Source organism: Antedon mediterranea, chromosome 6 (assembly GCF_964355755.1).
Source record: "Antedon mediterranea chromosome 6, ecAntMedi1.1, whole genome shotgun sequence".
Lineage (NCBI taxonomy): Eukaryota > Metazoa > Echinodermata > Crinoidea > Comatulida > Antedonidae > Antedon > Antedon mediterranea.
The window spans coordinates 11,716,814-11,735,668 of record NC_092675.1 but is presented as its reverse complement, the minus strand read 5'-3'; the positions used below and the strand labels follow the sequence as shown (position 1 = coordinate 11,735,668).

Here is an 18,855-nt window from a genome sequence, read left to right as displayed (position 1 = left end):
TCCCGCATATAGAGACTATCCAATATATAGGGAATGTCTCAGTTATGGAAGCATTCAATTAATATTTAAGACGTATGGTACAGTAGGCCTACTATCGAGTCTGCACATCAAGGTATGTTGAACCATATTAATCAATAATAATAATCATGTATGATGTATACAAATGAAAGAAAAATGCTGCACTAATTACTAGGCCCTTAATGGCCTAGTCGTTACTCCACTATGCACGTGGCTTGATCATAGCAAGTCTGCAATTTTCTCCCGCATATTAGGCATACTGAAAGATGCAAACTAATTATTCATCAGGTACCGGGCCTAGTTAGGCCAGTGGTTACTCCAGTATTTTGAAATAGAGGGTGTGGGGGGGGGGGGGGTATTCCCCTTTTCTTTAATGGGAGGACAGGGCCTAAAAGTAGTGAAAGTAAGTGCTTAACTAGTTTGATGTCCTATCTTTTGCAATACAATTTGGGAAATTCTAAACTTTATATCATTTTTTTGTATTAGGTGTGGCTGCTTTTCATTGAAGAGATTTTGATGCAATTTTGCAAAAAGAACGGAACACTGTTGTCATCGGTCATTCAACTACAAATAGTGATTGTTTTATTTATGTTGGTTTTTACTTGTTTTCAAAGCTATTATTAACCAAATAAGATTTTCGAAGTACTAATGGTAACTACATGTTGTTTACTGTTTATTATTAGGTCTTTTCAAGAATAGTTTGTTTAAAATCACATACAGTAATTATTTATCATATCTAAGAGTGATATAATATTCCGATCTGCATAATATGTAAATGCATGTCGTAAATTAAGTTGGTCAAGATGAGTGTACTGTATATTTGGTTGGTGACATTAAAAAAAATTATGATCTATTAATTTAATTAATGAACTATAAACGTGAATTTGAGTATTTTACTTTGAAATAAAAAAACAATCACCGTAACCTGATGATAAAATAATAAATAAATCCATATCCTAGTAAAATATTTTCATTTTATTACAATTCTATGTAATTTTATTAGAATAAGTAGTCACATCATTTTCATTGTTTTTTTTGTATTAACAGGTGCTTTTGATTGGTTATTTGTTATTCGTAGGGCCACTGATAAAGTTTTGCAAGAGGAACACTTGTCAGTACCGGTACATTTTGTAATGTAATGTTTGTATTGAATAGGCTACTGTAATCATTGATTGTTTATTGATTTCTACTCTATTGTTAATTTTAATTGTATAAACACCATGGCATTTTCCATAAAGTTAATAGATACAGATAGGATAATTAATGAGATAGCAGATAGTCATTCATGCCATTATTGTGTGCTAAACAATTGGAAGTTTAAATCAAAGTTAAAAAGACATATAAAAACAAAACATTTAAATCATGGAATTAATTATGGCATTTTCCTGATAATAGCATGCAAACTTCCACATGAGCCCCAGACGGACACTGATAGGTATCACTATCATTGCCCGGAGTGTAATAAAATAATGTGTAGAAGAGACAGGATGCTGAAACACCTACGTGATACTCATAGATTTGAATGTAATGAAAGTAAAAATCATGATTTCTGTGAAACCAATGTTGATAAAGGAAACAAGCAAACGAACATCAAAGAAAATGCAGATAGTAACACCAAAATAAATGAAACAGCTACTGATGAACAAGAAGGGAAGGAAGACAATAACACATGCAATAGTAAAGATCCCTCTTCAAAGCGAAAATATGAGATGGAATATGGAAAAAACAAAAAACCTAAACCCAACAAAGTTACAGGAATCTGTATAGATGTAAATAAAGGAATATTCCTTGTTAGAAGGAGCTCCCATGGTGGTGTTGCATACCCCTGTCATGTCCAGAAAACCAATATAGGTCCAAATCCAAGGTTTTCTTTCTGTGAATTAACAGATTGTCGTGTTATCATGGATGTTGCAGGAGCAAGCGGCTTGCCTGTTTTTGAATGCCAACATCTACAAGAAGCTTCACGGGCGGTATATAGTTCGTTCACTCCATTAGACGAGATTTTTCTAGAAAATTTATCTGTTTCAGGGTCATTTAAAGCTTTGTCATCTAGTACAATTGAAAAATGTAAGACCTTAAATGATTTGGCAAAATACCATAACACACCACCTGTAGCCTACTTTAGTGATGGACGTTACCAGCATCTGTCGGTCTTTGAGGGCGAAAGTCACTATTATGCACAGCTTGAACGGGTAGTATGTACATATGATGCTAAAACGAAAGCAATTGACTGCAAATGCTGCAAACGCAAAGTTCCATGTGTACATAAAGGCATGTGCCTTTGGCGTTTATCACAAGATTCAATCATAAAGTCAAATGAAACCGAACAAACACAACAAACTGACAATAATAGCAAAACGGTCACGGATCAGGCTAAAGACGAAGCTATATACATTTTCAACCATAAACGAATCCCATTGCAGATCAAGGAGTTTATTCCAAAAACCGGAATGTGGTCTAAAGAGGTCGTTCCGTCAGAAAAAGTATGTCAGAAATGCAATGTTAATTTAGGTCCACCTCAAAAAGCATATCGAACTGGAAGGCTCCTTTCAATGAATGGCTTGCACGATATATTAGTGTATCACAAAAAGTGCCCACAATGTTCAATGACTTACCATTACAAGGATTATGAACTTGGTATTTATAACTATAATGATTCATTTTGTATTGGATTTGATGTTTGCCTATGGCTTAGGTCAGGCGTGGATCATCACATAGCTACTGGTAGCATTGTTAAGCAGATATGCGAAACATCGGGCATAGAAATTGATCAAACATTGGTGTTGAATGCTTATTTAGCATTTGAAGCTCAATCAAACATCAATGAAGATATGCATTGCAATATATGTGGTTACCATCCCACAATAATGATCATGGATGTGAACAGAAAGGTTCATTTTAGGACAGCTTTGTCTGAACTTGGCAAGCCTCATAAATGTAAAGAAAAAGTAGATTGCATAGAATTTTATGAACGAGTTAGTTTGCATATACTATCTAGAGGCCTCATGCATCAGTCAGCAGTAAATCCTTTTCCAATAACGGCTGGTCTGAACGAATGGTCTCCGTTTATCGGTGAGCATACAAGAAAAGACAATTTAATTTACAACACAGAATTCAGGAAAGTTTCAGAAGACGGTAACTTGACTGCTGACTGCAGACATATGAGTAAGGAGAGACTTTTTGAGATGCTCCACCAATCTACTGTTAAGGAAGTCAAGAAAATAGCTAAAACTATCAATCTTGCATCAAAGGGAAGTAAGTTGGACATTATTTGTAGTATAAGGGAGGCTTTAGCCAAGAACCATAATAATTTCAATAAAATAATGAAGAAAATCTGGGGGTGTTCCGGGGGAATATTAACATCACATTGTCCCCATGGAGTAGTCTACGGAATTAAGTTTGTCCTACGAGCAGAATCGCCTCGAGATTACACAGACATAATCATGTCGATGAAACATAAGCCAAATATAATAATTGTGGACATGGCACACATTGTTGCAAAATTTGGTAACAATTTGCATTATGATGGTCAAACAGAGCCAATGTTCTTTCCGTTCGAAGGAAGAGTAGCTGATTCTACAGAGGAGAATATTCGGTGTGCAAAAGCTAATACTTTATTAATGGACATGCCATGGCTTAATGGGCTTCGTGCGACGTCGGAAACCGGGCATCCTGTAACTGGACAAAGCAGCACGTACGCGCTTTTTGACCGATTTCATGAGGCTAACACAAACAGTGAAACTGAAATTTTGCGGAAAATTAATTTTGTACCACAATTGAAGTCTAAAACAAATACACAAGTTGCAGAACAATTTTATTCCGAATTAAATAAGTCCAAGCATTTTTTAAATGAAATGTCAATAGCGAATCATTTATTTATGGTAAAATCCTTAGTACACCGTCGAAATAATAAATTAAATGGCAACCATATTAAGTACATTAACAAGTCGTTCGGTCTGAAAACAACGAAAGATAGTCTTGGAAGACTGATTATTTCAACGCCCAAGTCAAATGTTGTAGTACAAACGACTGATGAACCCAATGACTGGTGGCTGGAGGAATACCAACTAAGGTTACACCATAAAAAGCTTGTAGAAGAGAGACATAATGAGGTAGATGATAGGATTATAAATGCCGCCAACATAATTCTAAAGAGAAACTATCCAGAAACACGTGGATTACAAGACACCATCTATCAACAGCAAATGCACAATTTTGTCAAGACTACACAATATGTACAATTTATAAACCTGAGAAACTCGCACTGGATTACAATATCAGACAAGCATTGGTACCAACAACTTACCAATAGTAACGTCGATGTGTACGATAGTTTACAGACATTGAATCCAAGAAATTACCCATTAGAATTGACTCAGGTAGCATGCAAGTTGATGGAACCCGGCGTTCCCAACATGAATTTTCACGTACATGGTGTACAGCAACAACCTTATGCAAGTAACACTTGTGGCCATTTTTGTATAGCATTTGCTGCTGCACTGTGTGCAGGAAAAGATCCATCAACACTACGATTTGAAGAAGACGAGAGGGTTGTTAGGCGAAAGCTTGTTGAAGCATTTGAGAAGGGAGATTTGCGTGGATATTTAGAAAAGGATAACTGCCACAATGCCCCTGCATCAAGGATGTCCGCAATACCTCTGACAAACTGCTGCAACACACCTATCACTCCAGAAGTCATCAACTGCTCTACATGCCACAAGCCTTATCATAAGGAATGCATAACAAATGCCATGTGCGAAAGATGTACTCATAAAAAGAAAATATATGATCAACAAGAGCGGTTACGAACCGAAGCAAGAAGAGAGACCCACAAGCAAGACCAACAGATGGTTAAGGACATACATTCGCTCTACAACTACATAAATACTATTGTATACTTGGGAAAGTTACCCAAGGCCGAGGATCATGTGTTTCTTGTACCTTTAGGTAATGTTTACGGAGAAACACTTCAATTGCATAAGAATAGAATTGGTTCCTCATCAATAATAAATATTAATAGTAAAAATGCTGCAGATTCGACGAGTGAATTGCTTAATACTATGGCTCATGAAATGATCCATATGAAAATTTTTCTTGATGGAATTAGAGATGACCGGCAGCATGGGAAAGTTTTCATGAAAATGGGAAGAACATCAGTAGCCATAATAAATCAGCACAGCAATTCACTCCCTGGTAAATTTAAAGGAATACACATTGACAGAATAGTTGCTCACTAATAACATTTGTATAGACACAAAGTTTTTGAGAGAAATTTAACCAAAAAAATAAATCTAATTGAGCATGATAAACCTTACAGAATATGCGAAGCACTGGCTGTAATCGTATTTTAATATCAACATAATTATTAGCCCTAAACTATGCCTATTTGGAGTAGGAAATAACGCAATTAAAGCACTAATTAATACTATGTTACTAATATGCAGACACACGATTTGTCAATGATATCACTTTGTTTATAGCTGGAAATTAATGAGTTGGCGTGTACGTTTGATTTTAAACCATTGAGTTACTATAATAACTCAAGGATTCCATCATGTGGTCGAAATTCTATGTGGAATTACTGCATGTGACTGTAGATTAATACCCGCGGTCTGTGGTAAAAAAAAAAATAAATACAAAAAAAAAAATAAAAAACAAATAAAGAAAAAAATAAAAAAATAAAAAGGATAAAAAGAAGGAAAAGAAGGGACAATCTGTATTAATTATATTAATAAATATCCTGTAGGCCTACTCTTTCTTGATGTGGTACTACTTTCTTTTGTGGTTTTTATGGTTGGAATTTAATATAATATACAGTAGTTTTTAACGATTAACATAAGTAGACATAATAAATCAGCATAACAATTCACTCCCTGGTAAATTTAAAGGAATACACATTGATAGAATAGTTGCTCACTAATAACATTTGTATAGACACAAAGTTTTTGAGAGAAATTTAACCAAAAAAATAAATCTAATTGAGCATGATAAACCTTACAGAAAATGCAAAGCACTGGCTGTAATCATATTTTAATATCAACATAATCATTAGCCCTAAACTATGCCTATTTGGAGTAGGAAATAACGCAATTAAAGCACTAATGTTACTAATATGCAAACACTCGTATACTATTGTAAAATGAGAAAAATTAGGCCAAATATAGCTCGATTTGTCAATGATATTACTTTGTTTATAGTTGGAAATTAATGATTCAGCGTGTACGTTTGATTTTAAACCATTGAGTTACTATAATAACTCAAGGTTAATACCCGCGGTCTGTGGTAAAAAAAATATTTAAAAAATAAAGAAAAAAATAAAAAAAGAAAAAGGATAAAAAGAAGGAAAAGAAGCGACAACCTGTATTAATTATATTAATAAATATCATGTACGCTTTCTTGATGTGGTATAATGATGTCGGTGCCGGTACTACTTTCTGTTGTGGTTTTTATGGTTGGAATTTAATATAATATACTGTAGTTTTTAACGTTAGATAAAAATGTATAGAATCAGTGAAAATTTACTTTAGAGGTAAATTGGAACCATTTCACTCAATAAATGTTCATTATACTTAAAAATAGCTGATAAAGGTGTCATATTTACCAACCTGTACTTTGAAACTGTTTCCAGGCTGAGTACCGTAATTATTTTAAGGGGATAAGAGCCTATTTTGAGCCTGAATTTTACCTGTGGGACGATAGATTAATACTCGTGGTCTGTGGTCGAAAAAAAGGTTTAAAAAAAGATAAAAAGGTAGAGATAGAGAAGGAAATAAAAAGAAATTGGTAGATGATAAAAAAAAAAGTGACAACCTGTATTAATTATAGTAATAAATATCCTGTACTCTTTCTTGATGTGGTATAATAAGGGCGGTGACGGTACTACTTTCTGTTGTGGTTTTTATGGTTGGAATTTAATATAATATACTGTAGTTTTTAACGTCAGATAAATGTATACATTCAGTGAAAATTTACTTTAGAAGTAAATTGGAACCACATCCCTCACTAAATGTTTATTATACTTAAAATTAGCTGATAACGGTGTTAATTATTTAATTAATAGAACACTTTTCCACTTCAAATGTACTTTTAAAGTGTTAACATAGTACTGTTATTATTGTGTACATTTTGTAATGTTTTCAGATTAGAAGTGTGAACTTAATTAAAGTTTTTAAAACAAAAAAAAGTTTCTTATGTTGTGTTAATGTTTTGCCTTCTCTATATTGTACAGCTTCCCTATTTTAGACACAGCACTTCCCCATTTTGGACAGAAATGTCTTTATTTTGGACAAATCGGATTTCTCTATATTGGACAGCTTCACCATCTTGGACACAGCACTTCCCCATTCTGGACAGAAATTTCCCCATCCTGGACAGAAATTTCCCCATTTTGGACAAATCTGATTTCTCTATATGGACAGCTGCCTATTTTTGACACAGCATAAGCCCATCCTGGACAGAAATGTCCCCATTTTGGACACGATATAGCGCCACCACTTCCCCATCCCGGACAGAAATTTCCCCATTTTGGACACGATATAGCGCCACCACTTCCCCATCCTGGACAGAAATTTCCCCATTTTGGACACGATATAGCGCCACCACTTCCCCATCTTGGACAGAAATTTCCCCATTTTGGACAAATCGGATTTCTCTATATTGGACAGCTTCCCCATCTTGGACACGATTATAGCGCCACCTATCGCTTTTGTCCTTATTCTGGACAAAATATTTCCCCATTCTGGACAGAAATTTCCCCATCTTGGACAAAATTCACCAACCCGTCTCGGTAATTCTGAAATACAACATAAAATATTGTTAAAAAATGTTAAAATGTGAAAAAAAAAAATATTGCGTTAAAAAACTGTGTGGGTATTGTTTCTTTTCATTAAATATTATTTTTCGTAAGTATACATTTTTTTAATAATTCTAGTATTTAAAGTTATATTTATAATCATATGTTATTTAAATTGATTTTCGAACCGCCAAAAATAAGAATTAAGCCCGTGCTTATTATGTGTTCGATTCCATTTGGAGCGCCGGGCCGAACGTAGACTCGGCCGCGCCTACTACAAGTTAAGATAGGCCCCTAGCTAGCAAGATCTAAATAAAAGCCTGACGCTAAATTCTGCCTAAGAAATATCGGGAAGAAATTTTTTATTTAACAAAGTAATTACCTCAATGGTATAATTGTAGCATGTTTAATTTTATTTCCCTTTCGATTATTCTAACCGAAAGTTGCACTTTGAATTGAAATATACGGAATAAAATTTAGGCCTAGAAACAGCGTAGACATACAACGGCAACACAGGCCAAAGCGCGTTTCGGCCGCCTACATAGAATGGCTTACGGCCGCTGCATAGCAAAATCAAAGCTTCTTAAATTTCTTCGGTACATTTCTTCCTAACGTACTTGCTTTATATAGTAGATTTATAAATATTCCACTTATTAAATAATTTAATAAATCGGTAAAATTGACGTTTCGAAGCAAATATTCCATGAGAGGCGACATTTTTCGACATGCCTCGTGTGCGGCGAAGACTAGTTCAGAAAATGGAACAGTCCACTGCAGGGGTTATCCAATCATTAATTAACGCGCTAATACATGCATACCATGCACATTGTGTGGGCGACGATAATTTAGTAATAAGCGGAGAACTGAATCCCCCCCGTAAGGAAAATGGTAAACACTGATATTTATGGTATTATTATTCGTCCATCGGACATTTTTTCTAGGCTGTTTCAGATAAATTTGACATCTCATGGCATGATGAATGGTATGATATGTCCATCATGCTATTTGGGACTTAAATTATTAAATTATAATATAGTGATTAAAGTCAAAGGTAAAAAAACATGGGTGTTTTGGAATATTTTGACAACAAATTCGCTTATGTATTCCTATCGATCACCAAGATTTCTATATATTAATTATGATATAAAATATTGTATTGGCCAGATCAATAGTTCAAATGGCAAAATAGGTGGTTTCTAAAGGCTTTTAGTATTTTTCTTTAACTACAGTGAATAGAGAGTTGGGCACACTGCTTAATTTAGGACAATTTTGAAGTCTCTACGGCCAGCAGTTGATGCGGTGTTGAGATAACCCAAATTTAGGATCAAAGTTATAAATTTTGAAACCAATTTCGTATCCTATCGATCACCAAGATGTCTATAAAAATAAATATGCCTACGTCAATAGTTCAAAGGTCAAAATAGAAGGTTTCTAAAGGTTTTTGGTATTTTTCTTTCATTAAAGTAAATAGAAAGTTGGGCATTCCGAATAATTTGGGAAAACTTTGAAGTCTCTACGGCCAGTCGTTGATGAGATATTGAGATAATCCAAATTTAGGGTCAAAGTTCAAAACATGCATTTCCGGTCATTTTTTTAAAAACTTTTCCATTATAATGAATATAAATATGGGTCTTCTGAGTATTTTGACACCAATTTCGCTTATGTACAAATTTATGGTCAAAGGTCAAAACAGGCATTTCCGGTCATTTTTTAAAAAACTTCTCCATTACACAGCTGTTTCAAACATACGAATTAAGTCATGCGCCCTCAACGTTACAAGTCGTATCGCTGGAGTAACAATACATAAACAATTACTTACAAATCCACGTGTGCAGAGTGGAGTCAAACGTCATTTAAAGACATGTTTTAAACAGCCAATGAGAATGAGATAAAAAAATAAAGGGTCGCTAAAAATATGAATATTCATTAAAGAGTCCCTGGATGAAACAAGCACGTTGTCGTTTTGTTTTTAAGAAGGAATGTAACGCTGAAAATTAATGGAAGGGTAGACCATAAATTACAAGCATAGACCAATTTACGCACGTGAGTGACATTTCCAAATTAGGTACATGTTTGTTTGTCCGTATCTTTAAAAAATGTAATTTTCACTCTAATTCTTTGGTACTGCATGATAATTTAGTTATCTGTGAATGTTATAACATAGTAATGGTCGAGAGGTGATGGTTGAATTTTTGAGCTATGGCCGTTTCAAATTGTGTCATTTTTAGGCTTAGGCTTATGTCTACTCTAGTTGCAACACTGCCTTTCATGTGACAGCTGACCCAAATGAGTTTGGAAATGTTACATTATTTTAATTATTTAGGCCTGGCTGGGTAGGGTAGGCATATACCAATATTATAGGCCCTATTTTTATTTTAATACTAGGCCTAGGCCCTTGCTAGACCTGTGTTCTCTAGCAGCCTACTACAGAGAAGCAGCTTTCCGGCTTAGTTAGCCTGGCCTTGAGTAGGCTAGCCTACTAGCCTAATAGGTATTAGTAGGCTACCTAATTAAAATTAGGCCCAGGATCTACGCCTAGGCCTATATATTTTTAATATTATTTAATCATTATAATTAATTTTAGTTTTATTAAATTTACAGTATTCATTACAAAAACTGTAAATTTAATATTATGAGGATTATATATACCCTATGTAACATGTATGCAATAGGGAATATTATAGGCCTATATGTATGTAATAATTACAATATAAATAATGACAAGCATCATATTCATTGGCTGGGTAGGCTAGGCTGGGTAGGCTAGGCCTATATCATAGGCCCTATTTTTATTTTAATATACTAGCTAGACCTGTGCTCTCTATCACTAGCAGCAGCCTACAGAGAAGCAGCTTTCCAGCTTATTTAGCCTAGCCTAGAGCAATTAGGCTAGGTATAAGTAGGCTACCTAATTAGGCTAGGCTCTACGCCTATATAGGCCTAATATTATTTAATTATTATTAATTTTTGTTTAATATATTTACAGTATTTATTTAAATAATGTTTCTTATGAGAATACCTGGTTATATATACCCTATGCAATGACATAAGGCATATATGCCTACCCTGTATGTAATAATTACAATTATTATAAATAATGAATTTTAACATTCGTTTTTGCTCATCACTGCATATTCAAATTAGTATGTATGCAACCATATTAAATTTAATAAGCTAATTTTAAGTAATTCTTATAATAATGTTTTACTATTTTTTAGGTACATAGCGGCAACCCGAAGTAGCAAAAACATTTTAAACAGATTTGGACCAATACCTAGCAGCCTACCATCTATATACAGTAGGTAAGTTTATTTTATTGCTCAAGAACTAGTAAATTTTAAATTGTGTTTACCATGCTATTAATTTTCAATATTAACAATCAATCACTACCACTGGCTGGGTAGGCTAGGCCTATATTATAGGCCCTATTTTTATTTTAATATACTAGCTAGACCTGTGCTCTCTAACACTAGCAGCCTACAGAGAAGCAGCTTTCCAGCTTATTTAGCCTAGCCTAGAGCAATAGGCTAGGTATAAGTAGACTACCTAATTAGGTCTAGGCTCTACGCCTATATATTATTATTTAATTATTATTATTTTTAGTTTTAATATATTTACAGTATTTTATTTAAATAATGTTTATTATGAGAATACCTGGTTATATATACCCTATGCAATGACATAAGGCATATATGCCTACCCTGTATGTAATAATTACAATTACAATATTATAAATAATGAATTTAAACATTCGTTTTTGCTTATCACTGCATATTCAAATTAGTATGTATGCAACCATATTAAATTTAATAAGCTAATTTTAATTAATTCTTATAGTAATGTTTTACTATTTTTTAGGTACATAGCGGCAACCCGAAGTGGAAAAATCATTTTAAACAGATTTTGACCAATACCTATACCTATACCTACCATCTATATTATAGGTAAGTTTATTTTACTGTTCAAGAACTAGTAAATTTTAAATTGTGTTTACCATGCTATTAATTTTCAATATTAACAACCAATCACTACCACTGGCTGGGTAGGCTAGGCCTATATTATAGGCCCTATTTTTATTTTAATATACTAGCTAGACCTGTGCTCTCTTGCACTAGCAGCCTACAGAGAAGTAGCTTTCCAGCTTATTTAGCCTAGCCTAGAGCAATAGGCTAGGTATTAGTAGGCTACCTAATTAGGCCTAGAGGCTCTATGCCTATATATTATTATTTAATTATTATTCATTTTTATTTTTAATATATTTACAGTATTTATTACAAATAATGTTTATTATGAGGATACCTGGTTATATATACCCTATGCAATGACATAAGGCATATAGGCCTACCCTGTATGTAATAATTACAATTATTATAAATAATGAATTTTAACATTTGTTTTTGCTCATCACTGCATATTCAAATTAGTATGTATGCAACCATAGTAAATTTAATAAGTTAATTTTAATTAATTCTTATTATAATGTTATACTATTACTATTACTATTTTTTAGGTACATATATAGCGGCAACCCAAAATGGCTAAAACATTTTAAACAGATTTGGACCAATACCTATACCTACCATCTATATAGGTAAGTTTATTTTACTGTTCAAGAACTAGTAAATTTTAAATTGTGTTTACCATGCTATGAATTTGTAACTTTAACAATCAATCACTAACACATGTACAGTACAGCAGTAGTACTATCAATCAATAGTAATTAGTTAGTAATTGAAATATAGACATACTATAGTATTACTTTTACATATTCATTATCATTAGGCATTGTTAAAAGGAAATCAATACAATGCAATATTCCTTTAACATTTAAAAATGTACAATATTTTATGATCATTAATGTTAATGAATCATTCTTTGTTGGCTTTCTTGCATTTGTTGGGTTTTATTATTTCATTTTGTATCATTGGAGATGTGAAAATCAGATGAGTCTAAGTTTGACTCTAATCCACACTGCTGTTTTGTGACGGTTGAGTTTGGCATGTATTAGCTCCCCGCCTTGCTCAGAGACCCACTTCCATTCTCTCATGAATGCAATAGCATGGTGCTCAAGCATATGTAGCTTAGGCTGTATTACACCTGGTGCAATATGCCTGTATTCTGCTAAAAATACTTGTATGATATTTTTATGGAATTAAAAAATACTTAATTTACACATTAATACATTTTATAATTTCAGAAATTTTGTGATGAAAAAGTCAATCTGTGGTGACTGTAGAATGGACCCAAGATCTGACTATCTTAGACATTTAAATAATAGAAAGTTCTGACAATTTTGTTGAATAGAAATATACAATGTATGATGTAATCTTAATTGAAAATTGGCGTTTTTTAAACTATGTATATAAATTAGGATGAGAAAACAGTTATTTGATTATGAGGTATGTTCATTTAATTAAATTTGTTAGTATAAACTTTCAAAAAGAGTGAAGATATAAAGAAGAAAAGCAGATTATGGAGCAGCTGTACCAGACAAAAAACTGTTCCCTTAAACGCCAGTGTGTTCTTTCACTTGTGAATGTAGTTTTGGCCCAGGTCATAGTTGTTGTTGAAGTGTAGCATGCCAAGCAATTTGGTCCATGCCCTGTTAATTTAAATGTTAGCGTGGTAGTATACAGTATCCATTGAAAATTCGCGAATGGCAGGTTGTATAAATGTATATAGGTTGTAATTTTACATTTGTTAGATTTAGTGCAAATTTGTGATGGTTTTCATATTTTTTAAGTTGTATTTTTTATCCTTTTCTTTAAATTTTGTTCCACAACAGAAGCAAGTAGAACGTAAAGCCTTTTCGTGAAACTGTGTTGCCTACAAAAAAGAAAAGAAATTTTAATTTTACCAACCTTTAATGTTATATTATATTTATCATACAGTAGTTTGAGTATTTTTGTATAGGCCTAGGCTTTAATTTTAAGGGCCTAGCTAGGCCTGGTAGTTAGTAGTTTTACTAAATTTTTACATTTATGATGAATTATATTCAGTTGAAATAAATACAATGATAATAATTAAGCTTATTATTTATTCTATTGTAAATTAAAATGATGTATAGTATGATTACACTACTTATACGTACCAACTAGGCCTAGCTACAACCTAGGCCTAGTTGCGTACAGCCTAGCGAGCGGTTATCAGCCGCGTTCATCGACCTCTCGCCAAATACGCTGTTTCGCATTTAACAAAACAGTCGAGTTTTTAAATGAAAATTTCTTGAGATTTTCACCGTCACCTCCTAACAATTCAATGTCTCATGTAAGCATATATAATCAAACTTTTACCTAGATTTTCCAAGTATTTATGAAAATTACGAATAAAAACAAAAAGTGTACAATTTGACAAGCATTTTTTCAAACTTTCCATTGTTTACATTTGCTAGGCCGATCGATGTTAATTTTTAAAACTTCCGGGTGTAAATAATTTTGTAAACTTGTTGTTATGCTTAATTACTTACTATTTCCAAAAAATCGGTAATTAAGAATCTTATTTTCTAACAAATAGTATAAAAATGGTTTTATAATATTTATGACGAAATTGATTAAATTAATTTAAAGTGTAGTTATAAAAGTTGCAAATGTCGCGAAAGTTGAACGAGATTCAACCACTCGCGCGGCGTCACGCTCAGGCACATATCGCCGTCTGACAATATTGAGGGCGCTTGACTTTTTCTATTTATTTTACATTGGTTGAAACAGCTGTGATTACAGTGAATATACTGTAAATATTGGTCTTCTAAGTATTTTGACACCAAAATTGTTTACTTACACCTACTGGTTGTCAAAATATGGTAAATAATGTTAAGATGGCCGCCATTTTGAAAAATGGCCCAATCAGGTTGAAGCACAACAGGGAAACCCGGGGACTTTTAGTATGTTGTTCCAGACAACATTGGGGACCTATCCTGAAAAATTCAGCTTTAGCATATTTATTTCTACCTTTGGCCCTTTTTTTGTCTAATACTCCTGGATTATAGTAGGTATCCCGATGAAGCGGATTTTCGTTATGGCGATTTTAACACGTTCGTGAAATTTCAAAAAGTGACATGTCTTTGAAGTTAAAAATATACTATTTCTTATGTAGCCATAGTGAATAAAATTTATATGTATAGAAAGATCTTGTTTAAGATTTTATTTATATATATTTTTAATTTATGTTTATTAAATATTTTAATAGAAAACGCGAGTTAAAAAGGAGGTACAAAAGCTGGCGAGCCGAAATCCGCGCGCTAAAAATAACTTCGGAAAACACCAACCCATTTTCAAAACACGATCGCTCGGCGACCATAATAGGTGGTGGAGTAATTTTTGTTGCATGTTATCAGGCTTTAAATACTCTTTATTTTGATATGTAAATCGGTTATTATTATTATGTACTGTACATCCGCCTCAAATGTCAATTTTTCCGATAAAAATTACATTTTTGAGTCTTTCTCATTATCAAAATCTGGGGAATTTAGTATTGAATTGAACCTAATTTATATTTCTGTTTGATAAACTACATTGTTTTATTTGTCTTTGAGTGGTCGTCGTGCGAAGAGGCCAACAAGACCAACCACTTACGAAAATAATCCCTACCATAAATATCAGTGTTTACCATTTTCCTTACGGGGGATTCCGTTCTCCGCTTATTACTAAATTACCGTCGCCCAGGCAATGTGCATGGTATGCATGTATTAGCGCGTTAATTAATGATTGGATAACCCCCGCAGTGGACTGTTCCATTTTCTGAACTAGTCTTCGCCGCACACAAGGCATGTCGAAAAATGTCGCCTCTCATCATGGAATATTTGCTTCGAAACGTCAATTTTACCGATTTATTAAATTATTTAATAAGTGGAATATTTATCAATCTATTATATAAAACAAGTACGTTAGGAAGAAATGTACCGCAGAAATTTAAGAAGCTTTGAATTTGCTATGCAGCGGCCGTAACCCATTCTATGTAGGCGGCCGAAACGCGCTTTGGCCAGGGTTCCCGTTGTACTTGTAGTATACGCTGTTTCTTAGCTATTCAATTTAAAGCGCAACTTTCGGTTAGAATAATCGAAAGGGAAATAAAATTAAACATGTTAACATTATACTATTGAGGTAATTACTTTGTTAAATTTAAAATTCCCCTTTTTAAATAACAGAACAGCCTCGTTTACGGAAGTATTCGTCCACATGTTGCTGTTTACATTTTCTTCTCGAAGTTCATTTTCTACGTCGAAGAATAGGGACTTCCCCTTTTAGTTTTATTCGCTCATCATCACGTCGACGACGGCCGGCCACGAACCAATCACATTAACCGTGTGTCATTAAAACGTCATCGAGGCACGCTCTGAGCATGTTTAAACAGAACTAAAAAAAAATGAATAAGGCGATCGTGACGTCGTCACATAAAATGCTGTGGTGGTAAAACGTGTACCCGAGTCAGAAAGTACCGAAGTGTGGCGAATTGTCGCTCCCATAAGAAGTCACGCCGATCAGGCTAGGCCTAGGCTTGGAAATGTGTTTTCGCCAATTTGGCGAACGAGGCAATAATTATTTTCGCCAAATGGAGACTCCAGTCGCCATTGGCGAATTGGCGAGCGGTTAGCGCGAGCCTAGCCATGATGTTTCGGTTAAAGAATGAAGTTGTCTAACCAAACATATAAATGTAAACACACAGAATTAATCGGAAAGTGTCCAGATCCCAAAGAAACTTTTATTTTACTTTGTTTACATAATTTCTTCCCTTTTCCATGAATCAATCATAAGGATGGTTAACCACAGATACTTCGAGGCGGACCGCAAAATTTAAACCATTTACATTTAAATCACAATAATAACCTGTCCGCCCGAATGGCGTCCATGGATTTACTGGGCGCGTTATAGGAGCTTGGCAACAGTTACCTATCTTGCGCCGCGTAGCGGCGCTATATAATCTTTGGTACTAGTAGCAAAGATTGTATAGCGCCGCTACGCGGCGCAAGATAGGTAACTGGGTGAGACCTTTGTAATCCATGGACGCCATTCCGGCGGACAAGTTTGAACCGGAATAAAGTCGTTGTCAAGGCAATATCCACGATGTTTCGGTTAAAGAACGAAGTTGTCTAACCAAGCATATCAATGTAAACACACAGAATTAATCGGAAAGTGTCCAGATGCCAAAGAAACTTTTATTTTACTTTGTTTAGATAATTTCTTCCCTTTTCCATGAATCAATCATAAAGATGGTTAACCACAGATACTTCGAGGCGGACCGCAAAATTTAAACCATTTACATTTAAATCACAATAATAACCTGTCCGCCCGAATGGCGTCTATGGATTTACTGGGCGCGTAGTGTTATAAGATAGGAGCTTGGCAACAGTTACCTATCTTGCGCCGCGTAGCGGCGCTATATAATCTTTGCTAGTAGTAGGCTAGGCTAGTAGTAGTAGTAGTACAGTAGTAGGCCTACTAATAGTAATAGCCTCTGCCTAGCCTATTCGTCTTTTTAGGCTAGGCTAATAATTAATATAATAAATTAGATCCAATTACACTTTACCAATAAATATATTTTGTCAATACTCACCATTTTGATGGATCAATAGGCCTAGACACTGAAAACGTATGATTTAGTCGCAGTAGTGTGGTCACCAGCAGCAGCAGCGCGATGGAAATTAAATGTTATGCTAGGTGGTATGGAACGCCTCCTCTGCCTTCAGTTCACATTTATCATGCAGTACACACCAATGGTCATGCAGTAGGCCTACACACCAACCGTCATGCAGTACACACCAAACATCTATATATAAATTTACGTAAGGGCAAAATTCGGTAAATCGCGCGTAATTTCTAGAATGTTTACTCGATGGTATATAAAGTTGGTTCGTACTTTCGGTACTGATTTTAACCACCTGATGTAACCCTGTTTACTAATTAAATTGAGTTCGATAATTAGTTATTGACGATTAAAACGAATTTAGGTTCAACGATTTGCCCCAAATAGGGGTGTTTTCCGATCGTGGTATACACTGTCTAATGTATGTCCATCTTGAAAAATACCCGCAGACAATAATACGAGGATGCTTCGCATTTTCCTATCTCCTCCTACGATAATTGTTTTTAATGGCTGAAAACCGGTTGAACAGCTTGAGTACAGCATCATAATGTTGAAGACAGGCCGATTTTCTTTAAAAAAACCTATTTTGATAGATTTAATATACGTTTATACAAATGTATTGATTTGCGATGAATGGAACATTCCAATCTCTGTTCCACAAGTGTCTATTCCTTCAGGTGTCGTAAAGGCAAGTACTGTATACTCATAACAGAAATTCGATCCATTTTTTTTTCAATCTGTGCTGCAGAGGTTGGATATAGATTTTTTTAAACGGATAATGAGCTAGCGTTTTCAGTCGCCGTATATTATGTACAAATCTTTATTATTGCAGTTAAACCACCCACGTGACATCATCACCCTTCCCTCACTACACTGGCATGAGTAGTGTTGTAAAGCCAGTAGAGGATAGGCCTACGGTGCATCACATGCCCTAAACGCAACTTTGGTGGGTAGGGTAGGAACCAACTTAAGTATGAATTGGCTCTAAGAAACAATTGAAAACCATTAGGCCTACTAATTAAGTTGAGTTAGATAATTTAATATTTATTGACAATTAAATCGAATTTATGATTTGCCACGAATAGAAGTGGTTTTCACAAATTGTCTTACATTATATAAACATACACGTCGTTGTATCGTTACATGTACTGTACTATTTCAATCGACTAGGACGGTGATAGTTTCAACAAAGTATTACATCGCAATGTTTTACTGTGTTTAGTGGTATATTATTAGTAAAACATGAAAACAATTAATATTTCGTTACTACATGGATAAAGAATATATTTAAAAAGTGTTCCTCTTTGCACCCATCCTCTTTCCTATCCCTCAACCCTGTTACATACAAACACAAATTAAGTTTGTTTAAATTTGACTTAAACAATTGGTCTCATTTTGTGACAAGTTTCTCTTTCGGAAGTAATTCCCAGCAGGGTGCTAATTTTAGTTCAGTACATAAATCACAG

At 34.2% G+C, this 18,855-nt stretch overlaps 1 protein-coding gene and 1 long non-coding RNA gene across 3 annotated transcripts in view; one reads left to right on the top strand and one right to left on the bottom strand.

The window, feature by feature from the left end:
• Positions 1-17,456, bottom strand: part of LOC140052634 (coiled-coil domain-containing protein 130 homolog) — a 130,311-nt gene extending 112,855 nt beyond the window's left edge. Inside the window, exon 1 of the mRNA XM_072098301.1 lies at positions 17,360-17,456. Coding sequence (XP_071954402.1) covers positions 17,360-17,362 — 3 coding nt within the window. The 5' untranslated portion in view covers positions 17,363-17,456. The remainder of the gene's footprint in view (positions 1-17,359) is intronic.
• Positions 11,055-13,721, top strand: LOC140051502 (uncharacterized). Of its 2 annotated transcripts, none has more exons than XR_011845527.1 (4): positions 11,055-11,108; positions 11,669-11,754; positions 12,321-12,401; positions 13,008-13,721. It is a non-coding gene; the product is annotated as an uncharacterized lncRNA (long non-coding RNA). The 2 variants fall into 2 exon arrangements; XR_011845526.1 differs by having other exon boundaries at positions 11,055-11,112.
• Positions 17,457-18,855: the final 1,399 nt, after the last annotated feature.